We start from the raw sequence: 21972 nt of genomic DNA on the forward strand, positions 1-21972 counted from the left end.
AGGCCGCTCGGCTCTGCGCATGCCCAGTCTGTCTCAGTTTTTCCCACCTCAAAAGACGACTTCCTGTAGGTTGCTTGCAAAAATAAATTAACAAATATAAGGAGCCGGTCTACTGCTAATTTTGATTGCATTATGACTCATAAGAGTGTTGGCAAATATAAGAGGGACTTATGATTAATTGTTTTTCATTAAATAGGACAAAGCGTCGAGTTTTGTCCATCTTTTAATGGTGATGCTCGCGAAGCAAGCTAGTTCTGTGATGAAGTTTGCCACCACAGGATATGTTTGACTTTCTTAAATATTATTTCGATGATATGGTTCATTCTCACTTTCATAAAATTCATTTAAACTTCCAAAATACTTCAAGATTGTAAAATAATGTTTTATTGTTTGAAAACGCATTTCCGTTGTTACCGCGGAGTGATACATGCCGGCTTGACTCTCGCTTTTCGGCGGAGTAGGAGGAGAACGGTGCTCCGGCGGAGGAGAGCGGTGCTCCGGCGGAGGAGAGGACCAGGCAGGCAGGGAGCGAGCGAGGCGAGGAACCCCGGCCACCCCCTCCCCCGCTCCCGGAGAGAGCGAGAGTCGGACCCGCTGGACTCCCCACCATCCCCCTAACCCCCGAGAGAAAGAGAGGGAACCGGGTTGCCACGGGAGAGGCCTCGGTGCAGGTAACCGAGCGCTCGGCGTCGCGCGCCCCCGGGGGCGCAGGTGCTCGCTAGGGAGGGATAAGACGGTAGAGCAGCTCAGTAAATCTCAGGAGAACCGCGATGCTATTACTTACTGAATGCTTCATTTTGTTGTCCTTATCATAAAAACGTAAAATAGCGTAGAAAAACAAAAATATAAAAGGACCCTTTATGTATACATTGCCCTTAATATCGCGGAATATATGTAATATATATGCTAATATATATACTATGCTATTATTTCTATGCATCTTATGCCGTTCTTTGCAATCATAAAACTGAAGAAAAAAATCACTACTCATACCACACGGCGCAGGATAATTTTTAACAGATATCCACTGTTTCCAGTCTTTCGTAGGCCAAGGCACATATTGTATATTATCGAGAAAACCTCACCGCACCCCACAAAACAAAAATGTCACAAAAGTACAGCGCCTTTAAACTAGCCTTCAGTCAGTGCTGAGATTCTTACCCATTCGCTGATTTTGTGCACCATCTTGTGACATGTGCCAAGGAACTGCATTGAAGTGAGTCAAAGAGCTTCATTTTGACAAAAGTTGGGCTTTGACGCCATCTTGTGACATCACGGTGGCAAGGAACTATGCTGAAATGTGTTGGGCACCATTATGTAGACAGAAGTAGTGCTCTAGCGTCATCTTGTGGTATCATGGTGCTAAGGAACTATGTTGAGGTGAATCGAGGGGTTTCATTTAGACCAAAGTAGTGCCTTGTCGCCATCTTCTGGCATTACGGTGGCAATAGATTTGGTCAAAGTAAGTTGAGATGTTTCTTTCAGACAAAAGTAGTGTTTGGTGCCTTCGTATGACACGATAGTGCCAAGGTAAAATGCCAAAGTGAGTTGAGGATACAAAACTAGTGCATTGGTGGCATCTTTGAACAATTATAGACCAATTTTGACGTCCACATTTTGTAATGTAAATTTTTTTTTTTTTTACTTCCCAGTAACTGTTAGTCTAAGGGGGAAAAGCCATAATATTGCCAAAGAATAATATTGGACACATAACATGCAGCAGTCTTGTCATGCTCAAGCTTTCAGGCAGCAGAAAATTATGTCTTTCATATCTTGACTGTCAAGTTTATTGTTGGCCAGGTCCTGATTGTAAATGAAAAATGGTTCCCAACTTGGTTAAATAATTAAAAACAAATTATATTTTTTTCCTTTCTTCATTTTCTTCTTTGACTAAAAAGATTTGATCGTTTGCAGCCATCTTGCTCTGTGGTCTACAAGTAATGAATTAGTTATTTCACTAAGTTAATGTATTGTTGTGCACAGCTCTGAGAGAGGAGAGAGCGGGGAGGACAGAAAATACACATTAAGAGCATGCATAGACACACGAGCAGCACACAGCGAACAAGTCAACATTTATTTGGCTGCTGAGATACCAGGGATAGATGACATAAAAAGACATATATTGTAGTTTTATTGGGAGAAATAAAGCTAAAAATGTTTAGTAGTATAAGTAGAACAGACAAAAGGGTGCAAGAGAGGGCTGCACTCAGAATGTAAAAAAGTATGAAAAAAAAAGAAATAAAATATGTCATGAAAATAAAATTAATTACTTGCAGCAAAAACAAAGTGGCTGAGGAAAAAAATGACAGTGTTGCAACACTGGATTTATATATTTTTTGGTTTGGTTGTTTTGTCAGTACCCTGTTTAACACGCCAATTCTATAAATTTTGTCATTTACACATTGAGATGATCAATTTATTCATGTTAAATATCATGTTGCGATAGAAAAATCAGAATAATGCAAACAGACTTTACCCACAACTTTTTTTCCCCCCATTCAATGTTTCTTGGGAATGAGTGATACCCTGCTTCCGGCGCTGCCTCCGTTTTATATAGCCGAGGTCTCTTATTGCCATGTAATCCAATTCATTATGAAAATATCAATATTAAATGCCACCAAATTTTAATGGCTACCCCTTTGGCTTACGTTTCATTGGCTGGGTGATTTCAGTAACTATTGACCAGTTTGTTTTTGTGTCACAGGACAATGATTTTATTATTTTAATTAAAAAAAAATTTTTTTTCATTAATGATCGGTTTTACAGACTGCTGCGTCTCGTCTCTTGTTTTTTAAAGAATTGTTCGACCATTAGCCTCTTTTACACAGGGATCTGAGGAGAATCCAGTTGTAATTATGAGAAACACGTAGTAATTTTTTCTGGGGGTTCAGAGCTTCAAAAGTTCGATCTTTATTTTTGTAATTTAAGAATTTTTCTCAAACAGATGTTGATATTAGGATTTACCAAGGCAATTTACATTTGCAAAAATTCTGCAATACTGCAACATCAGCAGGGGTGGACACGACACGGCTCAATAATGTGAGGATTTGAAGGCCTCCTCTGATAATCAACCAGATCGGTTTTGACGTTGGAATGTACGGGAGATCACGAGCACGCAGGCAGTGTCAGGGCCAAGCCTGTAGTTGAGCCGGCAGCGGGAGACCGTGATGCTGCAGAGGGTGGGAGAGCTCAGCACAGTGGGAGGATGTGAAGCCTGGGAGAGTCCACCTCCTTCTCCTCCTCCTCTTCCTCCTCCCTCAGTTGTGGGGTAGATGAGGTCTGATGTGCTATAACCTGCCTTCATTCTGTGTGTGTGTGTGTGGGTGTGTGTGTGTGTGCATTACTGCTCCCTCTTCACTTCTGCGGGTTTAATCAGTCTGTCAGCGGAAGCAGACTCAATCAGTCACCACTGCGTCCCACCCCCTCTTAAACAGCAGTCACCGGTCTCTGACCAGCCAGAATGTGACGCTGCCTGTCCTGCCTGCTGTGCCCAGTCTTGATTTCAAAGTCCCTATAATCATTCTTCCCAGCAGGGAAAATTGCTGTTACATTGAGGGCTTTTTTTTGTTTGTTTGTCACGACTCCTCTCCAAAGTATCAGTCGTGAGTGTAAGACTCCTACACTAGTTGTACCGCAACATGACATTGCACCAGTTGGAGTATCTTTCAGAGATGGTTCGTCACTTCATATCAATGGAAATTAAATAGTTGTCTTTGAAGTTGTGTTATTTACAATTAATTGACCATTGATTTTGTGGATCCAATTAATAAAATGATTAGTTCCAGCAAAAAAATAAATTAAAAAAATGGTCGGACACTTGATCTCTGTGGGACACATTTGTTGACTGTCGTCTTCACAACTGCCTCATTAACAGAAAATCTACCAGATAGTTCAACTCGGCTTCTAATACATTTCACTATTCAATGTGATATGCAGACAGTCCAAAAACAAGAGCCGCAGGAGCTTTACAAATGATCTGATAAACTCCACCCGCACTTTGTCCGAGTTGCATGCGCAGCTCTTCAATTAATGTCCATCATCTGCCTCTCTGATTGCCCTACACTATTATGTCCACTGTGCTGAAACATCTGTGCTGAGGAGCACTATGTTTCCTTCCACTGACTTCCTAGATTATTGATTATAAATGGAAAGGGTCATACTTCCAGTGTGATATCACTGCATTGCAGCTGCTGTCGTTTTTTTTTTTTCTTCTAAATCACACACCGAGAGGCCGTTTTTACTAAGATGGAAATTTTGAGGTGAAAATAACTCAACTAATGCAACAAATAGGTTCTTGTAGTTCAGTCTTTTGAAAGGCAGCGGCTTTTGAAAATTTACTTTTCGCAGGTGATGCTATTGAGCGTATGGGATGGCCAAAGGACAGCATGCTCTCCCTGTGGTGGTCACGAGCCAAGGCACCGAGCCATCTGTCAGATGGAGCCTCTGACTACAATCTCAGTAATCTTGCAGGAAATACTTTATTGGCCAGTTTAGGAGTGAACCGAGGCACACACTTCTGATTTATAATCAATAAAAATCAGGCCTAATTTTTCCTCTTTTTCAAACAAAGTCAGCAAAAGTACTGTTTTCGAATGTCTCCAAAAGATTATCCTTACTGATTATTGTGTGGTGTGAGTGTGAAGGGGTCTCAAGAATTATTTTTTCTCCCCGGGGTTCAGGAGTCGCCCGTGGTAAATGCTAATTTATAAATTTTTTGGGGTCCGGCCCATTTTATAAATCAATCCAAAACAAATTCTTGATTGAGTTTATGGAAAAAAGAAATGCACGGATAGACCATTTGATAGAGTAACTCAAACTTAGCCGTTTGTCCAACAAATAAAGATTATACAGATAAAAGTATCCAATGAATCGTCCAATTGTCTAATTCGACAGATCGCAGTGTTTATGAAGCAGGCGTTTGCACGGTTGGCCAACCAGCCTCGTTAGTATCAAATCGATACGCCAACGCCAGCTCAGTCATCCAGGTAGGACATCAATATTGAAATTCATGATATTGATCAATCGCGTTTGCCGGAGACGAATTAGGTTAAATGATCGAGAGGTTTGTCCCGTGGCGCAGTTATTGATCAGGACGGCTCAATTTTAGAGGAGCCCGGCCGGCCCTGGTTCCACCTCGTGTGTGTGTGTGGGGGCTGATCAATGCGGACATGGCTGCATCTCTGTATAGCTGCGATAATTAGGCCCCTGGGGGACGTCAAGAGACAGAGTAATCATTGGAGACCCAGAAAATTCAGGTACTCGCGCACCAGGACTTTTAGTTCCCGCTGAGGCGGCTTACTGTGAAGCTGTCAGTCAAGCGAGGAAGGAGAGGGAAAAGTGGTTCCTACCAATGCGGGGAAGTAACAACGTACAGATACTTTGTGCCCATTTTTTGAAATGACCAGTCTACGTGTGCTTGTGGACTTGGAGAAGGCAATGGAGGGTGCTCTCGGAACAAGGTCGAACCGCCCACCCTTAAATGGACTGTTTGATCCTTGTGCGACCCGTGTCAGATTTTGTGAATCAGATCCACAACCCACCTGAATGAAGAAAACCATCAACATACTGGAGAAACTACTGTATATATCTGGTCTGGCTTGGAAGAGTTGGACAAAATAGAAAGGAAAGTCTGGACTTTCTGACCCCGAATAAGCGGAAGATGATGGCGGAAGTCATGTGACTCAAGTCCCTCATCTGTGCCAGCTGATGATGCTATCGTTCCTATTTTCCCTTTTGCACAGGGCTGCAGCATGTTCGCGTCGGTGAAGGCCTTCGAGGGGCAGCAGTACTCCACCCTGAAGAGGCAGTGCCTGCAGAGTGGCCTGCTCTTCGAGGACCCCCGCTTTCCCGCCACCGACGACTCGCTCTTCTACCAGGGCAACAGGATCGGACGCGTGGTGTGGAAGAGGCCGCGGGTAAGTCGCTCAAAAAAATCGCTAATGGACGCAAAACAATGTTGAGTAAGTTAAGCGAATATTGAAAATGTAGCCAATGACTCTTGTCCATCTTTTCTATTCTGCATTGTTATCCTCCACAATCTCCACTTTGATGTAGCGCTCCTCTCGGCTAAAATCTGTCACCTTACCTTGTCAATGCAGTGACCTAAGATGCCCTTAGTCTCTCCTTCAGCAAAGATTGTCTTATCCTGCATGCTCTAGCATGATACTCCACAGTCTCCACTTTACAGCCGGGATGCCCTCAGTTTCCTCATGGATAAACTTTGTAAAAGTAAGCACATGTGCCACTGTTGGCTTTTCCCGGACACTTTGGTGTTATGATATTTGACAGGATACAGCTAAAATTGGCACAAATAAGCACACGCGCTAACGTTATCTTATCCTGCGTCTTAGCTGTAGATGCTGCAGTATTATCTGCCAGTTCCTGATTACCATTAAGTCAGTAATCGTCAAAAGAAGGTCCTGTGGAAGTCAGATTTTTTTTTTTTTCTATAATGCTGACAGTGTGGTTGTGGATGGAGTAACCTCCTGCAGGCGGCGTACATTGCCATGGAAACTGGGTCACACAGATTATATGTTTTGGTCTGCGTGGATGTCAGTCATGCGGACGGAACACTGTGAGATGAGTGGAAGGAAGGGGAGAAAAAAAAGCAGGAGGAGCCTAAGCGGGCACACTGTAGCATTTTTACATGATAAAATAACACACAGTTGATTTAGACTTGGTATTTACATCCATAGATAAACATGATTCCCACTATTCATTCCTTAGATTAACTCTCGCATGAGTACATAACGACTACAGTCTAGCAAGAAGGTTAGACTAATGCACCTTTTAATAACAAAACCCGAATGATCATAATGACAAGAACAATAATGGACATTTACCACATGATTTCACTCCAGTGTGCATTTGTTCCATGGGAACCATTAAGCACGTTTCCTCGTCCTCCTCCTAATGGCCACTGAAAGCTCACCGCCACTGCGGCAGGGTGCGGGGAAAGTGCAGAATAATCAAGTTTAAGAGAAAACTACTGTAGAAACCCAGGGAGAAGCAAGGGTTACGAACAATTGGAATTGAAAGTGCATTTATTTTCTTGGGTTTCAGAATTTAGTACTTACTACAAGAGCGGTTCTGTAGTCCACGGGGGTTTTGCCGTAACACACATCATCTGGAATTTGGTGCAAAAACAAAATATATATTTTTCATGAAAGGTAAGTTTTGTGTCGGTTGAAAAGAATCATATTTTTTGCTGTAAATCTGTGAAAAAGACATTGGTCTGTTTGCACTCTGCTGTGGATGCTCCAGTATTATGCACCGCAGTCTCCACTTTGCTGCAGCATCCCGTTTGCTTGCTGCCCTCAGTCTCCTCTTGCAACCCCCTGCTAAAATGACCCCCATTGCAATGCCTTAGCTCTGGTTTCTCCAGCCTTTCTACATTTTGTTGATGTGTCCCGTTTGCTTCTGTTTTAACATTCCAGAGGGGTTTTTTTTTCTTTTTTTCAACAAAAATGCTTCAACACTCAGACTTTTCTCCACTCTTGGTCTCCTCTCGGATAACTTTGTTCTCCTGACTGTGGCCGCCTTTCTCCAACCTTGCAAAGTTCCAAATGAATCAATACTGCCCGTCTTGGTCATTTAGGCAGATGGATGTCCCATAAAGTCATCGTCCATTCCAAGCATATCATCCTTTATCTGCTTGGTGCCCTTTACAAATGTTTAATGAGGACACGACCATGCACAGCTGTTCCCGCAGGAAAAAAAATGCCACACCCGAGTGGGAATATTTCGCTAGTTTTTGGGGGTTTGGTATGTGGTGGGCACTTCTTCTCCACTGGGCTGATGGATGGCGCCAACTGCGGAGCCGCTCGACAGCTTCTCACCCGGCAGGTAAATGATTAGACGGCGCTTGGCCGCAGTGTTCGCATTACTTCACTGTCTGCGGAGGCCGCGTACCGATCGATACTCTATTACTCTTCCACCTGAGACGCACTTCGCCTCCCCCCAACCGGATGACGGGTCGCCGGCCGTGGGGAGCCCCTCGTCTTGCCTCGCCTGGCTTCCGCCGCACCAGGGCAATCAATGCTGGTGCAGACAGAAACCTTAGCTGTTCTACAAACATGTCATTGTTGGCCTGGGAGGGTTCAGCGGGGTGCGGTGGGGGTCTGAGTGTTGCCGAGTCAGCGATTGACCGACCTTGGCCGCGTCGTTTGTTTAGTTTGCTTTGCATCCAAGCACATTCACATGCTCTTTGAAGGCCGGTGTCGATATAGGGATGCCTCCATGTCACGCTTACCTTGAACCCTTCGCTCTATGCCATCCAATTTGTTTGACTTTTGATACCCCAACTTGTTCCACTTCTGGGATGTTTTACCTTAGATGTTTCAATGCAAAAATATATATTTTATAGGCTACCTTGCCCCCCGCCCCCACATCTGATTGCCCCGCACCCCACCTCCATTTTGATGTCATGAATACATGCTGTACAATCTTTTCTGCTGCAACTGCTGAGTCATCCTTGTTTTTAATGCATTCCAACAAAAAAAAACAAAAAAACGCCGCATGGAATGTTGTGGACAAAAAAAATGGAGGACATGTCTCCATGTAAATGGCAAGGTTCCGACCCCAGCCGGCACATTATACGTGTGTGTGTGTGTGTGCGTGTGTGTGTACGTGTGCGTGTGTGTGAGCGAGAGAAAAAGAGGGAGAGTGGGAAAACGCTGCAGCAGCTTATTGAACACCACGTTGTTAGCTGTAATGAAAGACGGCGTGTCCGCACAGAAGCTGAAAATGGACCCGGACACACTCTGTTAATGTGATTTCACAAATGCATTTAAAGTCTGCTACACGTCAGCATAAAACGTGGTGGTTTAGCTTGCCTTCGTTAACAACCCCCCCATCGCTCCTCCCTTTTCGTCTCAATGTACAGCGGGACCTCGAAAATGGAACGGCCAAAAAGTGGTACAATTATTTCCCTTGTATTTGCCGTTCACTATTCACGAACTGACATTTGTGGTGCTCTATCTGCAACCGCAACCTTAAGATTTCACAAGACGACTCTAAAGTCCAATCAGAAAGTAGAACAATAATCGGTTCAAGGAAGTATGCTTAAGTGATACATCTTGACCAGGAAACAAGCTTTGTATGTCGGGGAGGAGCTTAGTTTAGCCTGGGTTGTTATGGAGAGTCAAAAGTACATTAACAACAACAAAAAAAAACCTTTTTGCTCGTGTGCAGGAGCTGTGCGAGGACCCTCACCTGTTCGTGGACGGCATCAGCGCACACGACCTCCACCAGGGCCAGCTAGGGAATTGCTGGTTCGTGGCAGCCTGCTCCAGTCTGGCCTCCAGAGAGTCACTATGGCAAAAAGTAAGCGCTTGCCTTCCTTTCTTTGCAAGTGTAAAAACTTTTATTGCTCGAAGTATTTTTTTTTTTTTACACATAATTACAAAAATAACATTACAACATACCACAAAGATAAGAAGTCCCCCCCCCCCCCAATAAAATTGTCTGCCAATCTTTCGCTTTGTAGTTAAGTTATACAAATACTAAAGGTTAAAGTATTGTAAAACAATCAAATGTTCTGCCTGTAATTCATATCTTTATTGTTGTAAGCATAAAGGGACCAAAAAAGAAGTTAATTTTATTCGGAATTATTATTATGAATCGGCGGAGTCATCGGACTGATTAGAAATTTTGCTCTGCCACTAAAACATCTGATGGTTACTTTTCATCCAAACACTGGGAAGAAATCCAAATGGATGGTGTAGGGAATCATTTGTCGAGCAGATTAAACCATAAATTCTAGCCAGACCAGTTGCTTTGTTATTCATTTGGAGTTTGAAACCAGATAACAAAAAAGCAGAGTAATTCAAAGCGCTAGATTCTGTTTTTGAATACACTTCTGCTAACCCAACTCTCTTAGGAGAAGATTTTTTTCCCCTCCCCCAGTGAAACCAGGTCTTCAAAAACACCATTTTTGTTTCATAGTGTTTAGACGTTAATCACCCGCCAATATCTGCGAGTGCTTTTTTCATTTATGGCTCCTGCTTCCCACCCTCTCAGATCTTTTTAATTAGCCTCTGTGCAGTGTGTGGTAGGCTGGCGTTGTAAAGTATTAGCATGCAGCCTGCGACAAACCATCCGCCAGGCATCTTCCCGCTTAATAATAACGCACACTCATTTTGCAAATACACGGCACCATTTGTTTGGCTGCTGCTCGTAAAACGCACGCGCACACACACACACACACACACACACACACACACACACATTCCCCAGATTAAGTTCAGATGTTCTAGAAGGCTTTTCCTGTCTGTTTATTCACCAAAGACTTAAGGCAAGAGGAATTTTAGAGGACTTGTAAAGACATGTCACATTTTCAAAAGAGCTGCTCACAGAGGTTGTTTTTTTTTTAAATGTGATCTTTATCACAGTCCAAGGTCACCCTCCCATGGGATGAAAGATAGTTTTGAATTGTTTTATTCAAGCAAAGTAATTCTGGTGAAATCCACAGTGGTTAAGATAAAGCTACTCCGTGTTTCCTCCCATATTCCACTCCAAGCACTTTAGGGTGTACCCCGCCTACTGCCAAAACACAGCTGGGATCGGCTCCAGCACACCCGTGGCCCTCGTGAGGATAAGCCGAATAGAAAATGGATGGATGGATGAAATTGCACAAACAAACAAACAGATGACAATATCGAGCTTTTTTTTTCCCCCCTCACCTATAGATGAACACCTTTGTATTGTCCTGAGCAGGTATTTACATACGTACATTTTAAGTTGTAAGCTTGTAAGTGGCACCCCTGGGCTGCGTGGCTCTCTCTGCTGGTGTCCCCCGGGGGGGGTGGAGTGAGGTAGTGACACCTACACGTTGGTAGGGAGGGTGGAGGATACCCGGGGGAATGGGGTACATGAAGATAAATACACAACAATTACATCACAGGGAAATCCAGTGATAGCCTAACCCAGTGGTTCTGAAACTGTTGATACCAGGTACCACGTCAAATGTGTTCATTGAAACACGGGTGGGATTCCGAATAAGTATATTTAATGAACAAGCCACTGTAACATTATGTAAAGTTTGAACATTAAACAAATATATTTTAAAGCTACCTAAATAGTAATTCAATTCAAATGCATTGCACAAAAATGTTGAATAAAAATGGTACCTAATAAAAGCACGCAGTACTCGTGGGTAGCCTATACTACACTTTGAGAATCAGTGGTCTAACCAACCAGTCAGGAACGAAACATACACATTGAAAGGTTCCATTACTTTTGTTCCTTATAGTTACTCAATTAAAGCCACTTAGTTATTTTCAGCAGTCTCCTGAGCCTGTGAAGGTGATGGAACAGTCCACTGTCTCGGGGCTGCATCCCTCCCCGAAGGCAAACAGGAAGTACATGACCTTCCTCACCTTGGCCAGCTCGGCAATGCGCTCGCCGAACTCATGCGCGTCGGCCTCATAGCACTTGGTCTCCGCCTCGCGAGCATCGCTCGCTGCCCTCCAGAAGACCCCCGGGGGCTCCAGGAGCTGGCGGGTCATCAGGTGGGTGAGGTCTGGCGTCCACAGCTGTGACGTGGCCGTGATGGTGAGGCAGCCCGACTGGGGCAGACGCACCGTCCAATGGGAGAAGCGCAGCGACTGCTTGGTGAAGTCCAGGCGGTACACGGCCTCGTTGGGCTGCAGCAGGCGCTCGCCGTCCTGACGTTTCTGGCTGCGTTGCTGCAGGGACTGGACCCGCAGGCGCATCACCTCGGTCAGCTGAGGGTCCGGGCGGAAGGGCAGCTCCAGGGTACTCGCCATGACTGCTAAAATAGATTATCGGCTGAATAACAATCTCCACTTGAGAAAGCTCTTGTGTGTGCGGTGGATGATGAATGGGGCGCGTCTTAACTCCCAGAGATGCCTGGCAACAAGACCTAATGACATTTGGGTTTTGTTCTCAGAGGGGTGGTGCTTACCTTTGTTTGCGCACTCATTGGAATACGTGACACGTACACGAGAATCCAACCTGGATTAGTCCTTGTCAATCAGGAAAGTCACCAGGAAATGTTTAAAGAATTGATTATTCTATCGATTACTCCATCAATTAATAATACTACAAATACTAATACATAATTACTGAGTTCATTATTCAGCCGACCGAATTATTGCTAAACACTCCTCCTCCACAAAACACAAAATCATCTTACATACTCCAAAGGATAATTATTGACCACCCGTGCTAAGACTCCACACTTGGAATTGGATCTGTGAGACTGTTCAATGCTTCTGTTTTTGCGATTTTGCTGCAAATTTCATCAATAAACTCGAGGCATTTATTTGTCTCTGCCGGCCATCTAATTGCGGGACGGCCTCTATGAGAGCAAGTTTGGAGTTTTACTTAGGCTATTTGTTTCAAGAGAATAACAACAGATTAATGGAGGCTCAGTTCTAGTTACTTTACGGCGCACACAGAAAAGTTATTACCTTTCACCCTGTTTCAGCTGGATTTATGAGTGATGGCAGCGAGGCAATAAAGCCTTGACATGATTCATGATCGGCATTTGTCTGTTTGGCTCAGCGACTCCCCGCTTCCTCTTCAGGTGATTCCCGATTGGAAGGAGCAGGAGTGGGACACGGAGAAGCCCGACTCATACGGCGGCATCTTCCACTTCCGCTTCTGGCGCTTCGGCGAGTGGGTGGATGTGGTGATTGACGACCGGCTGCCCACCGTGGACAACCAGTTGGTCTACTGCCACTCTAATGACAGCAACGAATTCTGGAGCGCCCTGGTGGAGAAGGCCTACGCCAAGTTAGTTTCCTCCAGATATGCTCATTTCATCAATTAAAAGTGGAGAAAATAAACCCCTCCCTTCGATAGATGCCTCGTTTTAATTCTTCACGAAAAAAATCAGTTCCTTATGCTGTTCACACACAGACATTAAAGTGTTAACTGCTGAGCACTATTGCTAGGGTTGGTAGGGCTGGGTTTGTCTGGTGCTAAGTTAGTAGCTTTGTTTGTTTGCTCGTTACTTTATTCATTAGGTAGGTAGCTAGGTAGTTAGTTAGCGGTTTAGATCGTTAATTTGAATAGTTTGTCTGTTTGTCAGTAATTGTATTTGTTTGCTCGTCAGTTTGCTTGTTTGTCAGTAAATTCATTTGTTTGCTCATTTGTTTGTCTGTCAGTAAGCTGAAGTGTTAGCTAGTCAGCTAGTTAGTTCATTAGTTAGCGAACAACAAACAGCTTGACTTGCTCTTGTTTCAGGGTGTATGGCTGCTACGAGGCTCTGGACGGTGGCAACACGGCGGACGCGCTGGTGGACTTCACGGGTGGGGTCTCAGAGCCCGTGGACCTGCTGGAGTGTCAGATGGCCACGGACGAGGCAGCCCGCAACCAGTTGTTTGAACGAGTCCTCAAAGTGCACAACCGAGACGGCCTCATCAGCTGCTCCATTAGGGTAAACGCTCAAAGAATATTTTCTCTGCTTTTTTGTGACTTCTGAAATCTGAAAAGTTGCTCCTTTTTTTCAAAACTTTTATTCTTGTCGAATGCCAAACGTCTCAATCCTTAGCAAAAGAACTGTCATATTATTGTGCTACTGACTCAAATTTGGGTGAATCGTAAAATGATATTTTATATGCATGAGGTTTCATAACGCATCTTAATATTCTACAGCAAGTGAAAAGTGAACTGTCTAGAAATTTGCATTTTTCTCATTTCTTCTGTGCACCACATTTCCTCGAAGTGGAGTTTCAAAAATTTTTCCCAATTATATCTAGATAAATTCTTCCAGGAGATCTAAATGAAAGTATTTTGTTCTCATAAAGTTGGCCAATATCAGGATGATCAAACACACAAGAAGACTGCATAAATAAAGAAAAATTATGGGTCCAAGAAGTCATCCTTGAGGCTCCTCTCGCTACTGAAAGGAGCACCGATCACTTATTTTGGACATCCTTGGCTATGTGTTATTGTGTTTAAAAGGAGGATCTTGTTACTTCTTATTGAAGCTAACAATCACTAATTCGCAAATTTGGGTGGTTTCCCAGGCGACCACGGTGGAAGACATGGAGGCGCGGCTGGACTGCGGCCTGGTGAAAGGCCACGCTTACGCCGTGACAGATGTCCGAAAAGTGCGGTTGGGTCACGGGCTGCTGGCGTATTTCAAGTCGGAGAAGCTACACATGATTCGCATGAGAAACCCGTGGGGGGAGAAGGAGTGGAGCGGCCCGTGGAGCGACAGGTAATTAGCTGGAAATTCACCTTAATGGGAAATTTTTATGTTCTATCTATTACTGAAGAGTTTGCCAAATTGTGATGTATGACGTGCTGCCTTTGCGAGTAAAAATGCTGTTCTCATCTCTATGGATTATTGCTTTTTTCTACATTCTGGGCTGTGCTTGCGCAAGAAGCAGCCGCTTGCCTCGATTAACCCCATCTAGCCCCGCCCTGGTTGTCATAGTAATGAAAACCATACTCACCACTGCTGACTTGTGGTTCCTTTTTTGAGAGACTGCACCAACTGCTCAAAACAGATTTGGGATTCTTAAAAAAAATAGGGTGTTACTCGTGATGTAAATCTTGATCTCTGGGCTGCGCTTCCACAAGTAGACGCCGCTCGCCTAATCGCATCACCCGAGTTCCACGCCTACAATGTGTTAAAATTGTTGATCCTTGTAGTAGTTTGACAAAGATTTGTCCGTAACCTTTAGAAATTGTGAAAAAAATTGACGCTACATATCCTTTTCAAACGTTTTGTGGCAGAAGAGGAGGAGGTGCTTCAAATTTCCATCTGCGGTAAACAAAACATTGATGAATGGGCCTGCATTTGAGCCATCCATCCTTATCGTGCTGCCGTCGAGGTGGGTCTGACCAGATGCATGTCTCCGGCAGCACAAACAAGCTCCTAATCCTTTTAAACTCAACCTCGTTTGGACCTGCTCCAATTCTACCAGTTCCACTGATTCCATTTTCCAAAATGTCAACGGCACCTCGCTCCCTCAAGTTCGACTCCCCCGTTCGCGATGAATCGACATGCAACGAAAGCTGTCCGATCCATATATAACCCACACAATACCGGGAAGCAAATGCTGTACAGACCATGAAAAATGGCAAATCAATCAGGCTAATGGGTCAGAACCACACTAGACCACACACTCCAACTCAGATGCCATTTGTCCCTTCACACCACTCCCAAAACCATTTGGACAAACAGATGATTGAGCTTTGAAAGCAGTGGTAAACAACCTGTGGACAGTGGGCCATATATGGCCCTACATGCTATTCCAACAAGGGACTGTATAAAAAAAAAAGTTCTAAACAGAAATTGACACTCACCACTGTTTAAAAGGGTCATTACAAAATTTTATTCGTGAAGAAAAAAAGTCATATCATTGCCTCCCCTCTGGCAACCAGTTTTCCCTTGAGAGGAACTTCTCATTCCGGCTATTATTTTCGACGTTTCTCCTCCGCTGCCAATCTTGAGGGAAAGAAGTAATCCCCAGGATGGAAGTTGCTCCCTGAACAGTGTTCTGTCTCAGAGTTGTTAGTTACCAACCTCTCGCGAAACAAAACAGGGCGTCTGGTAAAGCAGGATAATGGAGTCTGAATAATTGAAGAGGTCTCCAGACAAGAGGCTTATTAAAGTCGGTCGGCACTCCTCCTGCTCCGTTGCGCTCTCGCGGATTAATCTATGCGTGCTTTGATGAAAAACCTGTTACTTAAGGTCTGTGAATCATCACCGTTGAGCTTCCACACAATCGCCTTTGAGACTTACCGATGGCCCTGGTAAAACTCACCCCGTCAGCGATGAAAACGTTCACAAGATGCAATGAGATGCAACTAGACGTCTTTTTTGCATTATTGTTGCAGTTCAGAGGAGTGGAACAAGGTGAGCAAGAGCGAGAGGGAGAAGCTGGGTGTCACCGTGCAGGACGACGGCGAGTTCTGGTGAGGAAAACAAACGCACATGGTACTTGTGCTGCCCATGATGAATCCTCCCAAAAATAAATCAAATAAAATCAGCATGCCACTTGTGCTACTATTTTTCTCAGTCCAAACACTGAATATATCGGACCATTTCTGCAGGATGATGAAAGGCAAGCTCAACAGTTGTGCAGTGGATATAAAAAGTCTACACACCCCCGTTCAAACGCCTAGTTTTTGAAAAATGAGAGCAAGATAAAACATTTCAAAACTTTTTACTGTGTGAAGAAAAAACACTAGCATTTGAACAGAGGTGTGTAGACTTTTTAGATTGACAGATTTGAATGTTTTCTGGGAATTGCTGTGACATGCTCTGATGTGTTAGCAAGTATAACTATTTAACCATTTTAAGTGTAATACTTATTCATGTTTGATGTGAATTTCTTGCTTTGCAAAATCTTATCAGAAATTTAATTGGAAGCAAATGTAACGGGCTCTTTTTTTTTTTAATCTCCTGCTGCACTTTTACTGGATCTCTTTGACTTCTCCTTTGTTGCTGGTTGTAGGATGACATTCGACGACTTCTGCCAGTACTTCACCGACCTGATCCTGTGCCGCCTCATCAACACGTCATACCTCAGCATCCACAAGACGTGGGAGGAGGAGGTGATGCGGGGCTCCTGGCGCCACCGCCAGGACCCCCTGCGCAACCGCTCCGGCGGCTGCATCAATCACAAGGCCACCTTCCTCCAGAACCCTCAGGTGCAGTGCAGGCGCTCTTTTACATTTCAATATCAATTTCCAACCATTTGCATCTCATTTAATTAACATGTCATGTCATTGGATCTCGTTTTAATCAGCGATCAGGAATCTGATTCAATTAATTTATTGTGTTTGTTAAAAAATTAATGGGAAGAGGAGCTAGAAAAAAAATCAGATATTAAATCTGCAACTTAATTATCAAGGAGGAAAAAAAAATCTAATTTGATGTTTTTTTTTTCATAATCGTTCAACCCTAATTAATAATCACTTTGTTACCTCCTTTCTCCTTCCAGTATGTCTTTGATGTGAAGAAGGTGGAGGATGAAGTGCTGATCTGCTTGCAGCAGAAGGAGAAGAGAGCCACACCCAAAGAAGGGAAAGGGGAGAACCTTGCCATAGGCTTCGATATCCACCAGGTCAAAAACAAATAACAGACGAAGAAAAGAGATCTTCTAAAAGCTTCTTCGGGATTTAACGGAAACGTCCTTTGATTAGTTCATAATTAAAACAAATAAATTTGACACTAAAAGACAAACACAGCATGCACTTTGGTCCCTCAGGTGGAGCTGAACCGCAAGTACCGCATGCACTCGGCCCAACAGAAGGTGGCGGGCTCCATCTACATCAACTCGCGCTGCGTCTTCCTCAGGAAGGAGCTGAAGGAGGGCCGCTACGTCATCATCCCCACCACCTTCGACCCGGGCCAGCAGGGAGACTTTCTGCTCCGCGTCTTCACCGACGTGCCTTCGGATTGCAAGTAAAGCCCACATGCTGGAGTTTCTTGAGCAAAAGCCATCCAACGACATAAAAAAAAATCTAATTAAATTATTAGAAATTCAAATCAAATCACATAAAAAATTAAAAAAATAAAATACACACACACACACACACACACACACACACACACACACACACACACACACACACACACACACACACACAGAGCATAGCTTACACACACTGAGCTTAGCTTAGAGTGACCTCTGCTGGCCGGCTGCACAATGACACACAGATTCCGGGTTGATCGCTTCAGAGAGCTGACCCTGGACGAGCCTCCTCAGACGTGCTGGACGGGCATGTGTGGCTACCCTCAGCTGGTCACCCAGGTCCACGTTCTCAACGCTGAGGGTCTGCAGGGACAGGATTCCAATGGAGGTAAACATGCGCACACACTTGGTTCAATAGATCAGGGATTCATGAAGTGTGGTAAAAAGTTCAATACAACTGCACGGAGTCATTGAGAACCATGGTCATTTTGCAGGAGAGAACTTTAAAGTTTTATGACTGCAATAACATTTCTGTCTCTGTGATTTATAAGGCCGTGAGGACATTTGTTTTGATGCTGGTGAAAGAATATAGAATCAAGTCACCCTGTATTGTTTCCAAAGCGGTGGACCCGTACGTCATCATCACCTGCGAAGGCGAGAGGGTCCGCTCGCAGGTTCACAAGGACACCCGCTGCCCCAACTTTGACATCAAGGGTCTGTTCTACCGCAAGAAGCCCAAAGAGGGAGTCCACATTGAGGTAAGGTTTTACCACTTGCGTACCATGGTTTTTTTGGTTGAGTCTGAGCCCTTTAGTGGCGAGATATCTCAATAGCTAGCAGGATAGGCTCACATAGAAGTCAATCTTCACTCAGTGCTCCTTTGCGTCAGATGGGAACAAAAAACACAAGTAGAAAACTTGAATCTTAAAAGCTAAATCAACATTAGAAGGCAGTTACTGACGGTTGACTGAAATGGTGGGAATGGCGTTTCGTTCATTTTAAACACTGTGTTCAGAAGCATCTTTTTAATTCTTTTCCATCAGGTGACGTTTTTGTTCGGGGATTTGAGATGTGAGACCCTGTATCTTTGCTCAGTGCCCCATCTCTCAAATCAGAGTGCTTCTTTCACAAAAATATCCTTGATGTTGGTCTCTGGCTGAGAGTCCGGTCATCTCACGAATAACACAAAGCACAAAATAGACGACAAGCATGGAAGCGAGCTGGGTAAGCTAATGTAGCAGTTGACATATTTATTCAGTTTGCTGTCTTTCAAATCCAAGTCCTTTTTTGAGGCAATGAACGAGAGTCCTATCAACCCGATGGGAAAGAGAAGAAAAGTCCAAAAAAGCGATGATCATATGTCACTCAAAACAGCAAAGTCTGATTGATTTCTTTATTTTCAATCAATGCTTCTGGTCAGTGTTTCTTCTTCGAGCTGCAATTTCTCTCCTCGACTTAGTCTTTCTTCTTTTCTTTCCTTCCTTTTCTATTCACTTCCCGGCTCTCTCTCGCTCTGGTTCTCCGGGCTTGGCGTCAGATCTACAACAAGAACATGATCATGGACACGTTCCTGGGTCAGGTGGTGATGTTCAGCGACCCCAACGAGCGTCAGGAGCAGCACACGCTGCACCTCCGCGACAAGGGCAGTCGCCAGGACAGCGACCTGCCCGGCACGCTCACTGTGCGCCTCATCACCTCCACCACGCTCACCAACATTTAACCGACCCTTTGCATGCTCTTTGCCCGGTTTCTCACACCATCTTTTTTCCTCTCGCAGCAGCTTTTTTCCTTCTCCATTTCTCTTGCCGTTTTTCTTTCCGACGTTTCTCAACTTTTTTGTATTTCCCCGATTTCTCACAATTGTTTTTTTGTGACTAACGAACATTTTTTTTGTCTCTTGTTTCTCTTAGCCATTTACTTTGTTCCCCCCATTTCTAACACAAATGTCTTCTTTACCCCATTTTTCCTATTGCTTTTTTCTTTCCTCGTTACTTTCAGCATTTTTTTATTTTGCTGTTGCCTGTCATTGTTTCTCTCCATTTCTCTCGCCATTTTCTCTTAACCCTTTTTCTCACCAATTTCTTCAACCTTTCAACTGACATTACAAAGGCCTTTATTTACTTAAATAATTTTTCTTCACCCTCGTTGCTTCTGTTGCGCCGGACGTTTTGCAGCTGAAAAAAAGGCCAACTTGGGGCGCTTTATCCCTCCTTTTGGTTATTTTTCTTTTTCATTCCACGTGAGATGCACATATGCAGACATTTCTGCACTCGCATGCATGTGCCAACGTTTCCAAGGGCTCGGCATTGCCTTAAGGCTGCGTTTGTCTGTCTTTCACGTGGATGGGGGCAAGGGTGGTTTGGGTTGGTTTTTCGCTGTCTGTCAGCTGTCTGTCTTGGTGTTCACGTGGCCGCTGTGTCTGTTTAGATCAGGGTTTCCCAAACCTTGGCACAGACCCCCCCCCCCCCCCCCCCCCCCCCCCCCCAACGTTTCCAAGGGCTCGGCATTGCCTTAAGGCTGCGTTTGTCTGTCTTTCACGTGGATGGGGGCAAGGGTGGTTTGGGTTGGTTTTTCGCTGTCTGTCAGCTGTCTGTCTTGGTGTTCACGTGGCCGCTGTGTCTGTTTAGATCAGGGTTTCCCAAACCTTGGCACAGACCCCCCCCCCCCTGAATCTGCACCCCCCCCTTTTTTTTTGGAAAACGTTAGCTTCTCTAATTTTTCACCGTTGAGAAGACGAGATAAAACCTCTTCAGCCTCGCACTCCTTTGGATGGCTCTTGCGCACCACACTTGGGGAACTTTGGACTCCACGACTGGTTTTGGGGTCCCCTCCCCTCTGTTTGGGAAACCGTGGTTTCTATCCACAAAGCTTCTTGTGTTCCTTCTTCAACCTGTATATGCTGACAACACATTTTGTATACGTGGTTCCTGTCCAGTCCAGTCTTTGGCGAGCATGCGTCCCTCCCTCCACAATATGGACGCAAACAAACTGCTGCAATGGTGAAACCTCGCTTTTCCCCTGTCTTCCTTCACTTTCAAACCGAGACGCTTCTCCCGCCGAACGCTATGGACGACCTTTGAACCGCATGGCCTGCCAAGACTTTTTTTTTTCACAACGTGTTTCCATCAGGTGACGTTTTTGTTCGGGGATTTGAGATGTGAGACCCTGTATCTTTGCTCAGTGCCCCATCTCTCAAATCAGAGTGCTTCTTTCACAAAAATATCCTTGATGTTGGTCTCTGGCTGAGAGTCCGGTCATCTCACGAATAACACAAAGCACAAAATAGACGACAAGCATGGAAGCGAGCTGGGTAAGCTAATGTAGCAGTTGACATATTTATTCAGTTTGCTGTCTTTCAAATCCAAGTCCTTTTTTGAGGCAATGAACGAGAGTCCTATCAACCCGATGGGAAAGAGAAGAAAAGTCCAAAAAAGCGATGATCATATGTCACTCAAAACAGCAAAGTCTGATTGATTTCTTTATTTTCAATCAATGCTTCTGGTCAGTGTTTCTTCTTCGAGCTGCAATTTCTCTCCTCGACTTAGTCTTTCTTCTTTTCTTTCCTTCCTTTTCTATTCACTTCCCGGCTCTCTCTCGCTCTGGTTCTCCGGGCTTGGCGTCAGATCTACAACAAGAACATGATCATGGACACGTTCCTGGGTCAGGTGGTGATGTTCAGCGACCCCAACGAGCGTCAGGAGCAGCACACGCTGCACCTCCGCGACAAGGGCAGTCGCCAGGACAGCGACCTGCCCGGCACGCTCACTGTGCGCCTCATCACCTCCACCACGCTCACCAACATTTAACCGACCCTTTGCATGCTCTTTGCCCGGTTTCTCACACCATCTTTTTTCCTCTCGCAGCAGCTTTTTTCCTTCTCCATTTCTCTTGCCGTTTTTCTTTCCGACGTTTCTCAACTTTTTTGTATTTCCCCGATTTCTCACAATTGTTTTTTTGTGACTAACGAACATTTTTTTTGTCTCTTGTTTCTCTTAGCCATTTACTTTGTTCCCCCCATTTCTAACACAAATGTCTTCTTTACCCCATTTTTCCTATTGCTTTTTTCTTTCCTCGTTACTTTCAGCATTTTTTTATTTTGCTGTTGCCTGTCATTGTTTCTCTCCATTTCTCTCGCCATTTTCTCTTAACCCTTTTTCTCACCAATTTCTTCAACCTTTCAACTGACATTACAAAGGCCTTTATTTACTTAAATAATTTTTCTTCACCCTCGTTGCTTCTGTTGCGCCGGACGTTTTGCAGCTGAAAAAAAGGCCAACTTGGGGCGCTTTATCCCTCCTTTTGGTTATTTTTCTTTTTCATTCCACGTGAGATGCACATATGCAGACATTTCTGCACTCGCATGCATGTGCCAACGTTTCCAAGGGCTCGGCATTGCCTTAAGGCTGCGTTTGTCTGTCTTTCACGTGGATGGGGGCAAGGGTGGTTTGGGTTGGTTTTTCGCTGTCTGTCAGCTGTCTGTCTTGGTGTTCACGTGGCCGCTGTGTCTGTTTAGATCAGGGTTTCCCAAACCTTGGCACAGACCCCCCCCCCCCTCTGCCCGACCACCCCA

The 21972-nt window shown here is 44.5% G+C and overlaps 2 protein-coding genes and 1 long non-coding RNA gene across 4 annotated transcripts in view; 1 reads left to right on the top strand and 2 right to left on the bottom strand.

Moving 5' to 3' along the window:
- The first annotated feature begins 403 nt into the window (after positions 1 to 403).
- capn5b (calpain 5b) lies at positions 404 to 19794 on the top strand. Of its 2 annotated transcripts, none has more exons than XM_019869622.1 (13): positions 404 to 671; positions 5742 to 5915; positions 9193 to 9324; positions 12551 to 12759; positions 13213 to 13405; positions 13998 to 14191; positions 15820 to 15897; positions 16440 to 16635; positions 16929 to 17051; positions 17196 to 17392; positions 17648 to 17790; positions 18024 to 18160; positions 18940 to 19794. In XM_019869622.1, the coding sequence occupies exons 2-13, from the start codon at positions 5751 to 5753 to the stop codon at positions 19120 to 19122; spliced, it is 1950 nt and encodes a 649-aa protein (XP_019725181.1). In that variant the 5' UTR covers positions 404 to 671; positions 5742 to 5750; the 3' UTR covers positions 19123 to 19794. The 2 variants fall into 2 exon arrangements, with proteins under 2 accessions (XP_019725181.1, XP_019725182.1); XM_019869623.1 differs by having other exon boundaries at positions 17669 to 17790.
- On the bottom strand, positions 11060 to 12524 carry ompb (olfactory marker protein b). The gene is made up of 2 exons (XM_019869626.1): positions 12435 to 12524; positions 11060 to 11773 (listed from the first exon to the last, which is right to left on the bottom strand). The coding sequence occupies exon 2, from the start codon at positions 11766 to 11768 to the stop codon at positions 11280 to 11282; it is 489 nt and encodes a 162-aa protein (XP_019725185.1). The 5' UTR covers positions 11769 to 11773; positions 12435 to 12524; the 3' UTR covers positions 11060 to 11279.
- Positions 19795 to 21230: 1436 nt separating the features above from the next.
- LOC109515666 (uncharacterized) overlaps positions 21231 to 21972 on the bottom strand; it is a 2339-nt gene continuing 1597 nt past the window's right edge. Inside the window, exon 2 of the long non-coding RNA XR_002168231.1 lies at positions 21231 to 21954. This is a non-coding gene — a long non-coding RNA (uncharacterized LOC109515666). The remainder of the gene's footprint in view (positions 21955 to 21972) is intronic.

This window comes from Hippocampus comes, unplaced genomic scaffold, assembly GCF_001891065.2.
Source record: "Hippocampus comes isolate QL1 unplaced genomic scaffold, H_comes_QL1_v1.1 scaffold109, whole genome shotgun sequence".
NCBI classification, from domain to species: Eukaryota; Metazoa; Chordata; class Actinopteri; order Syngnathiformes; family Syngnathidae; genus Hippocampus; species Hippocampus comes.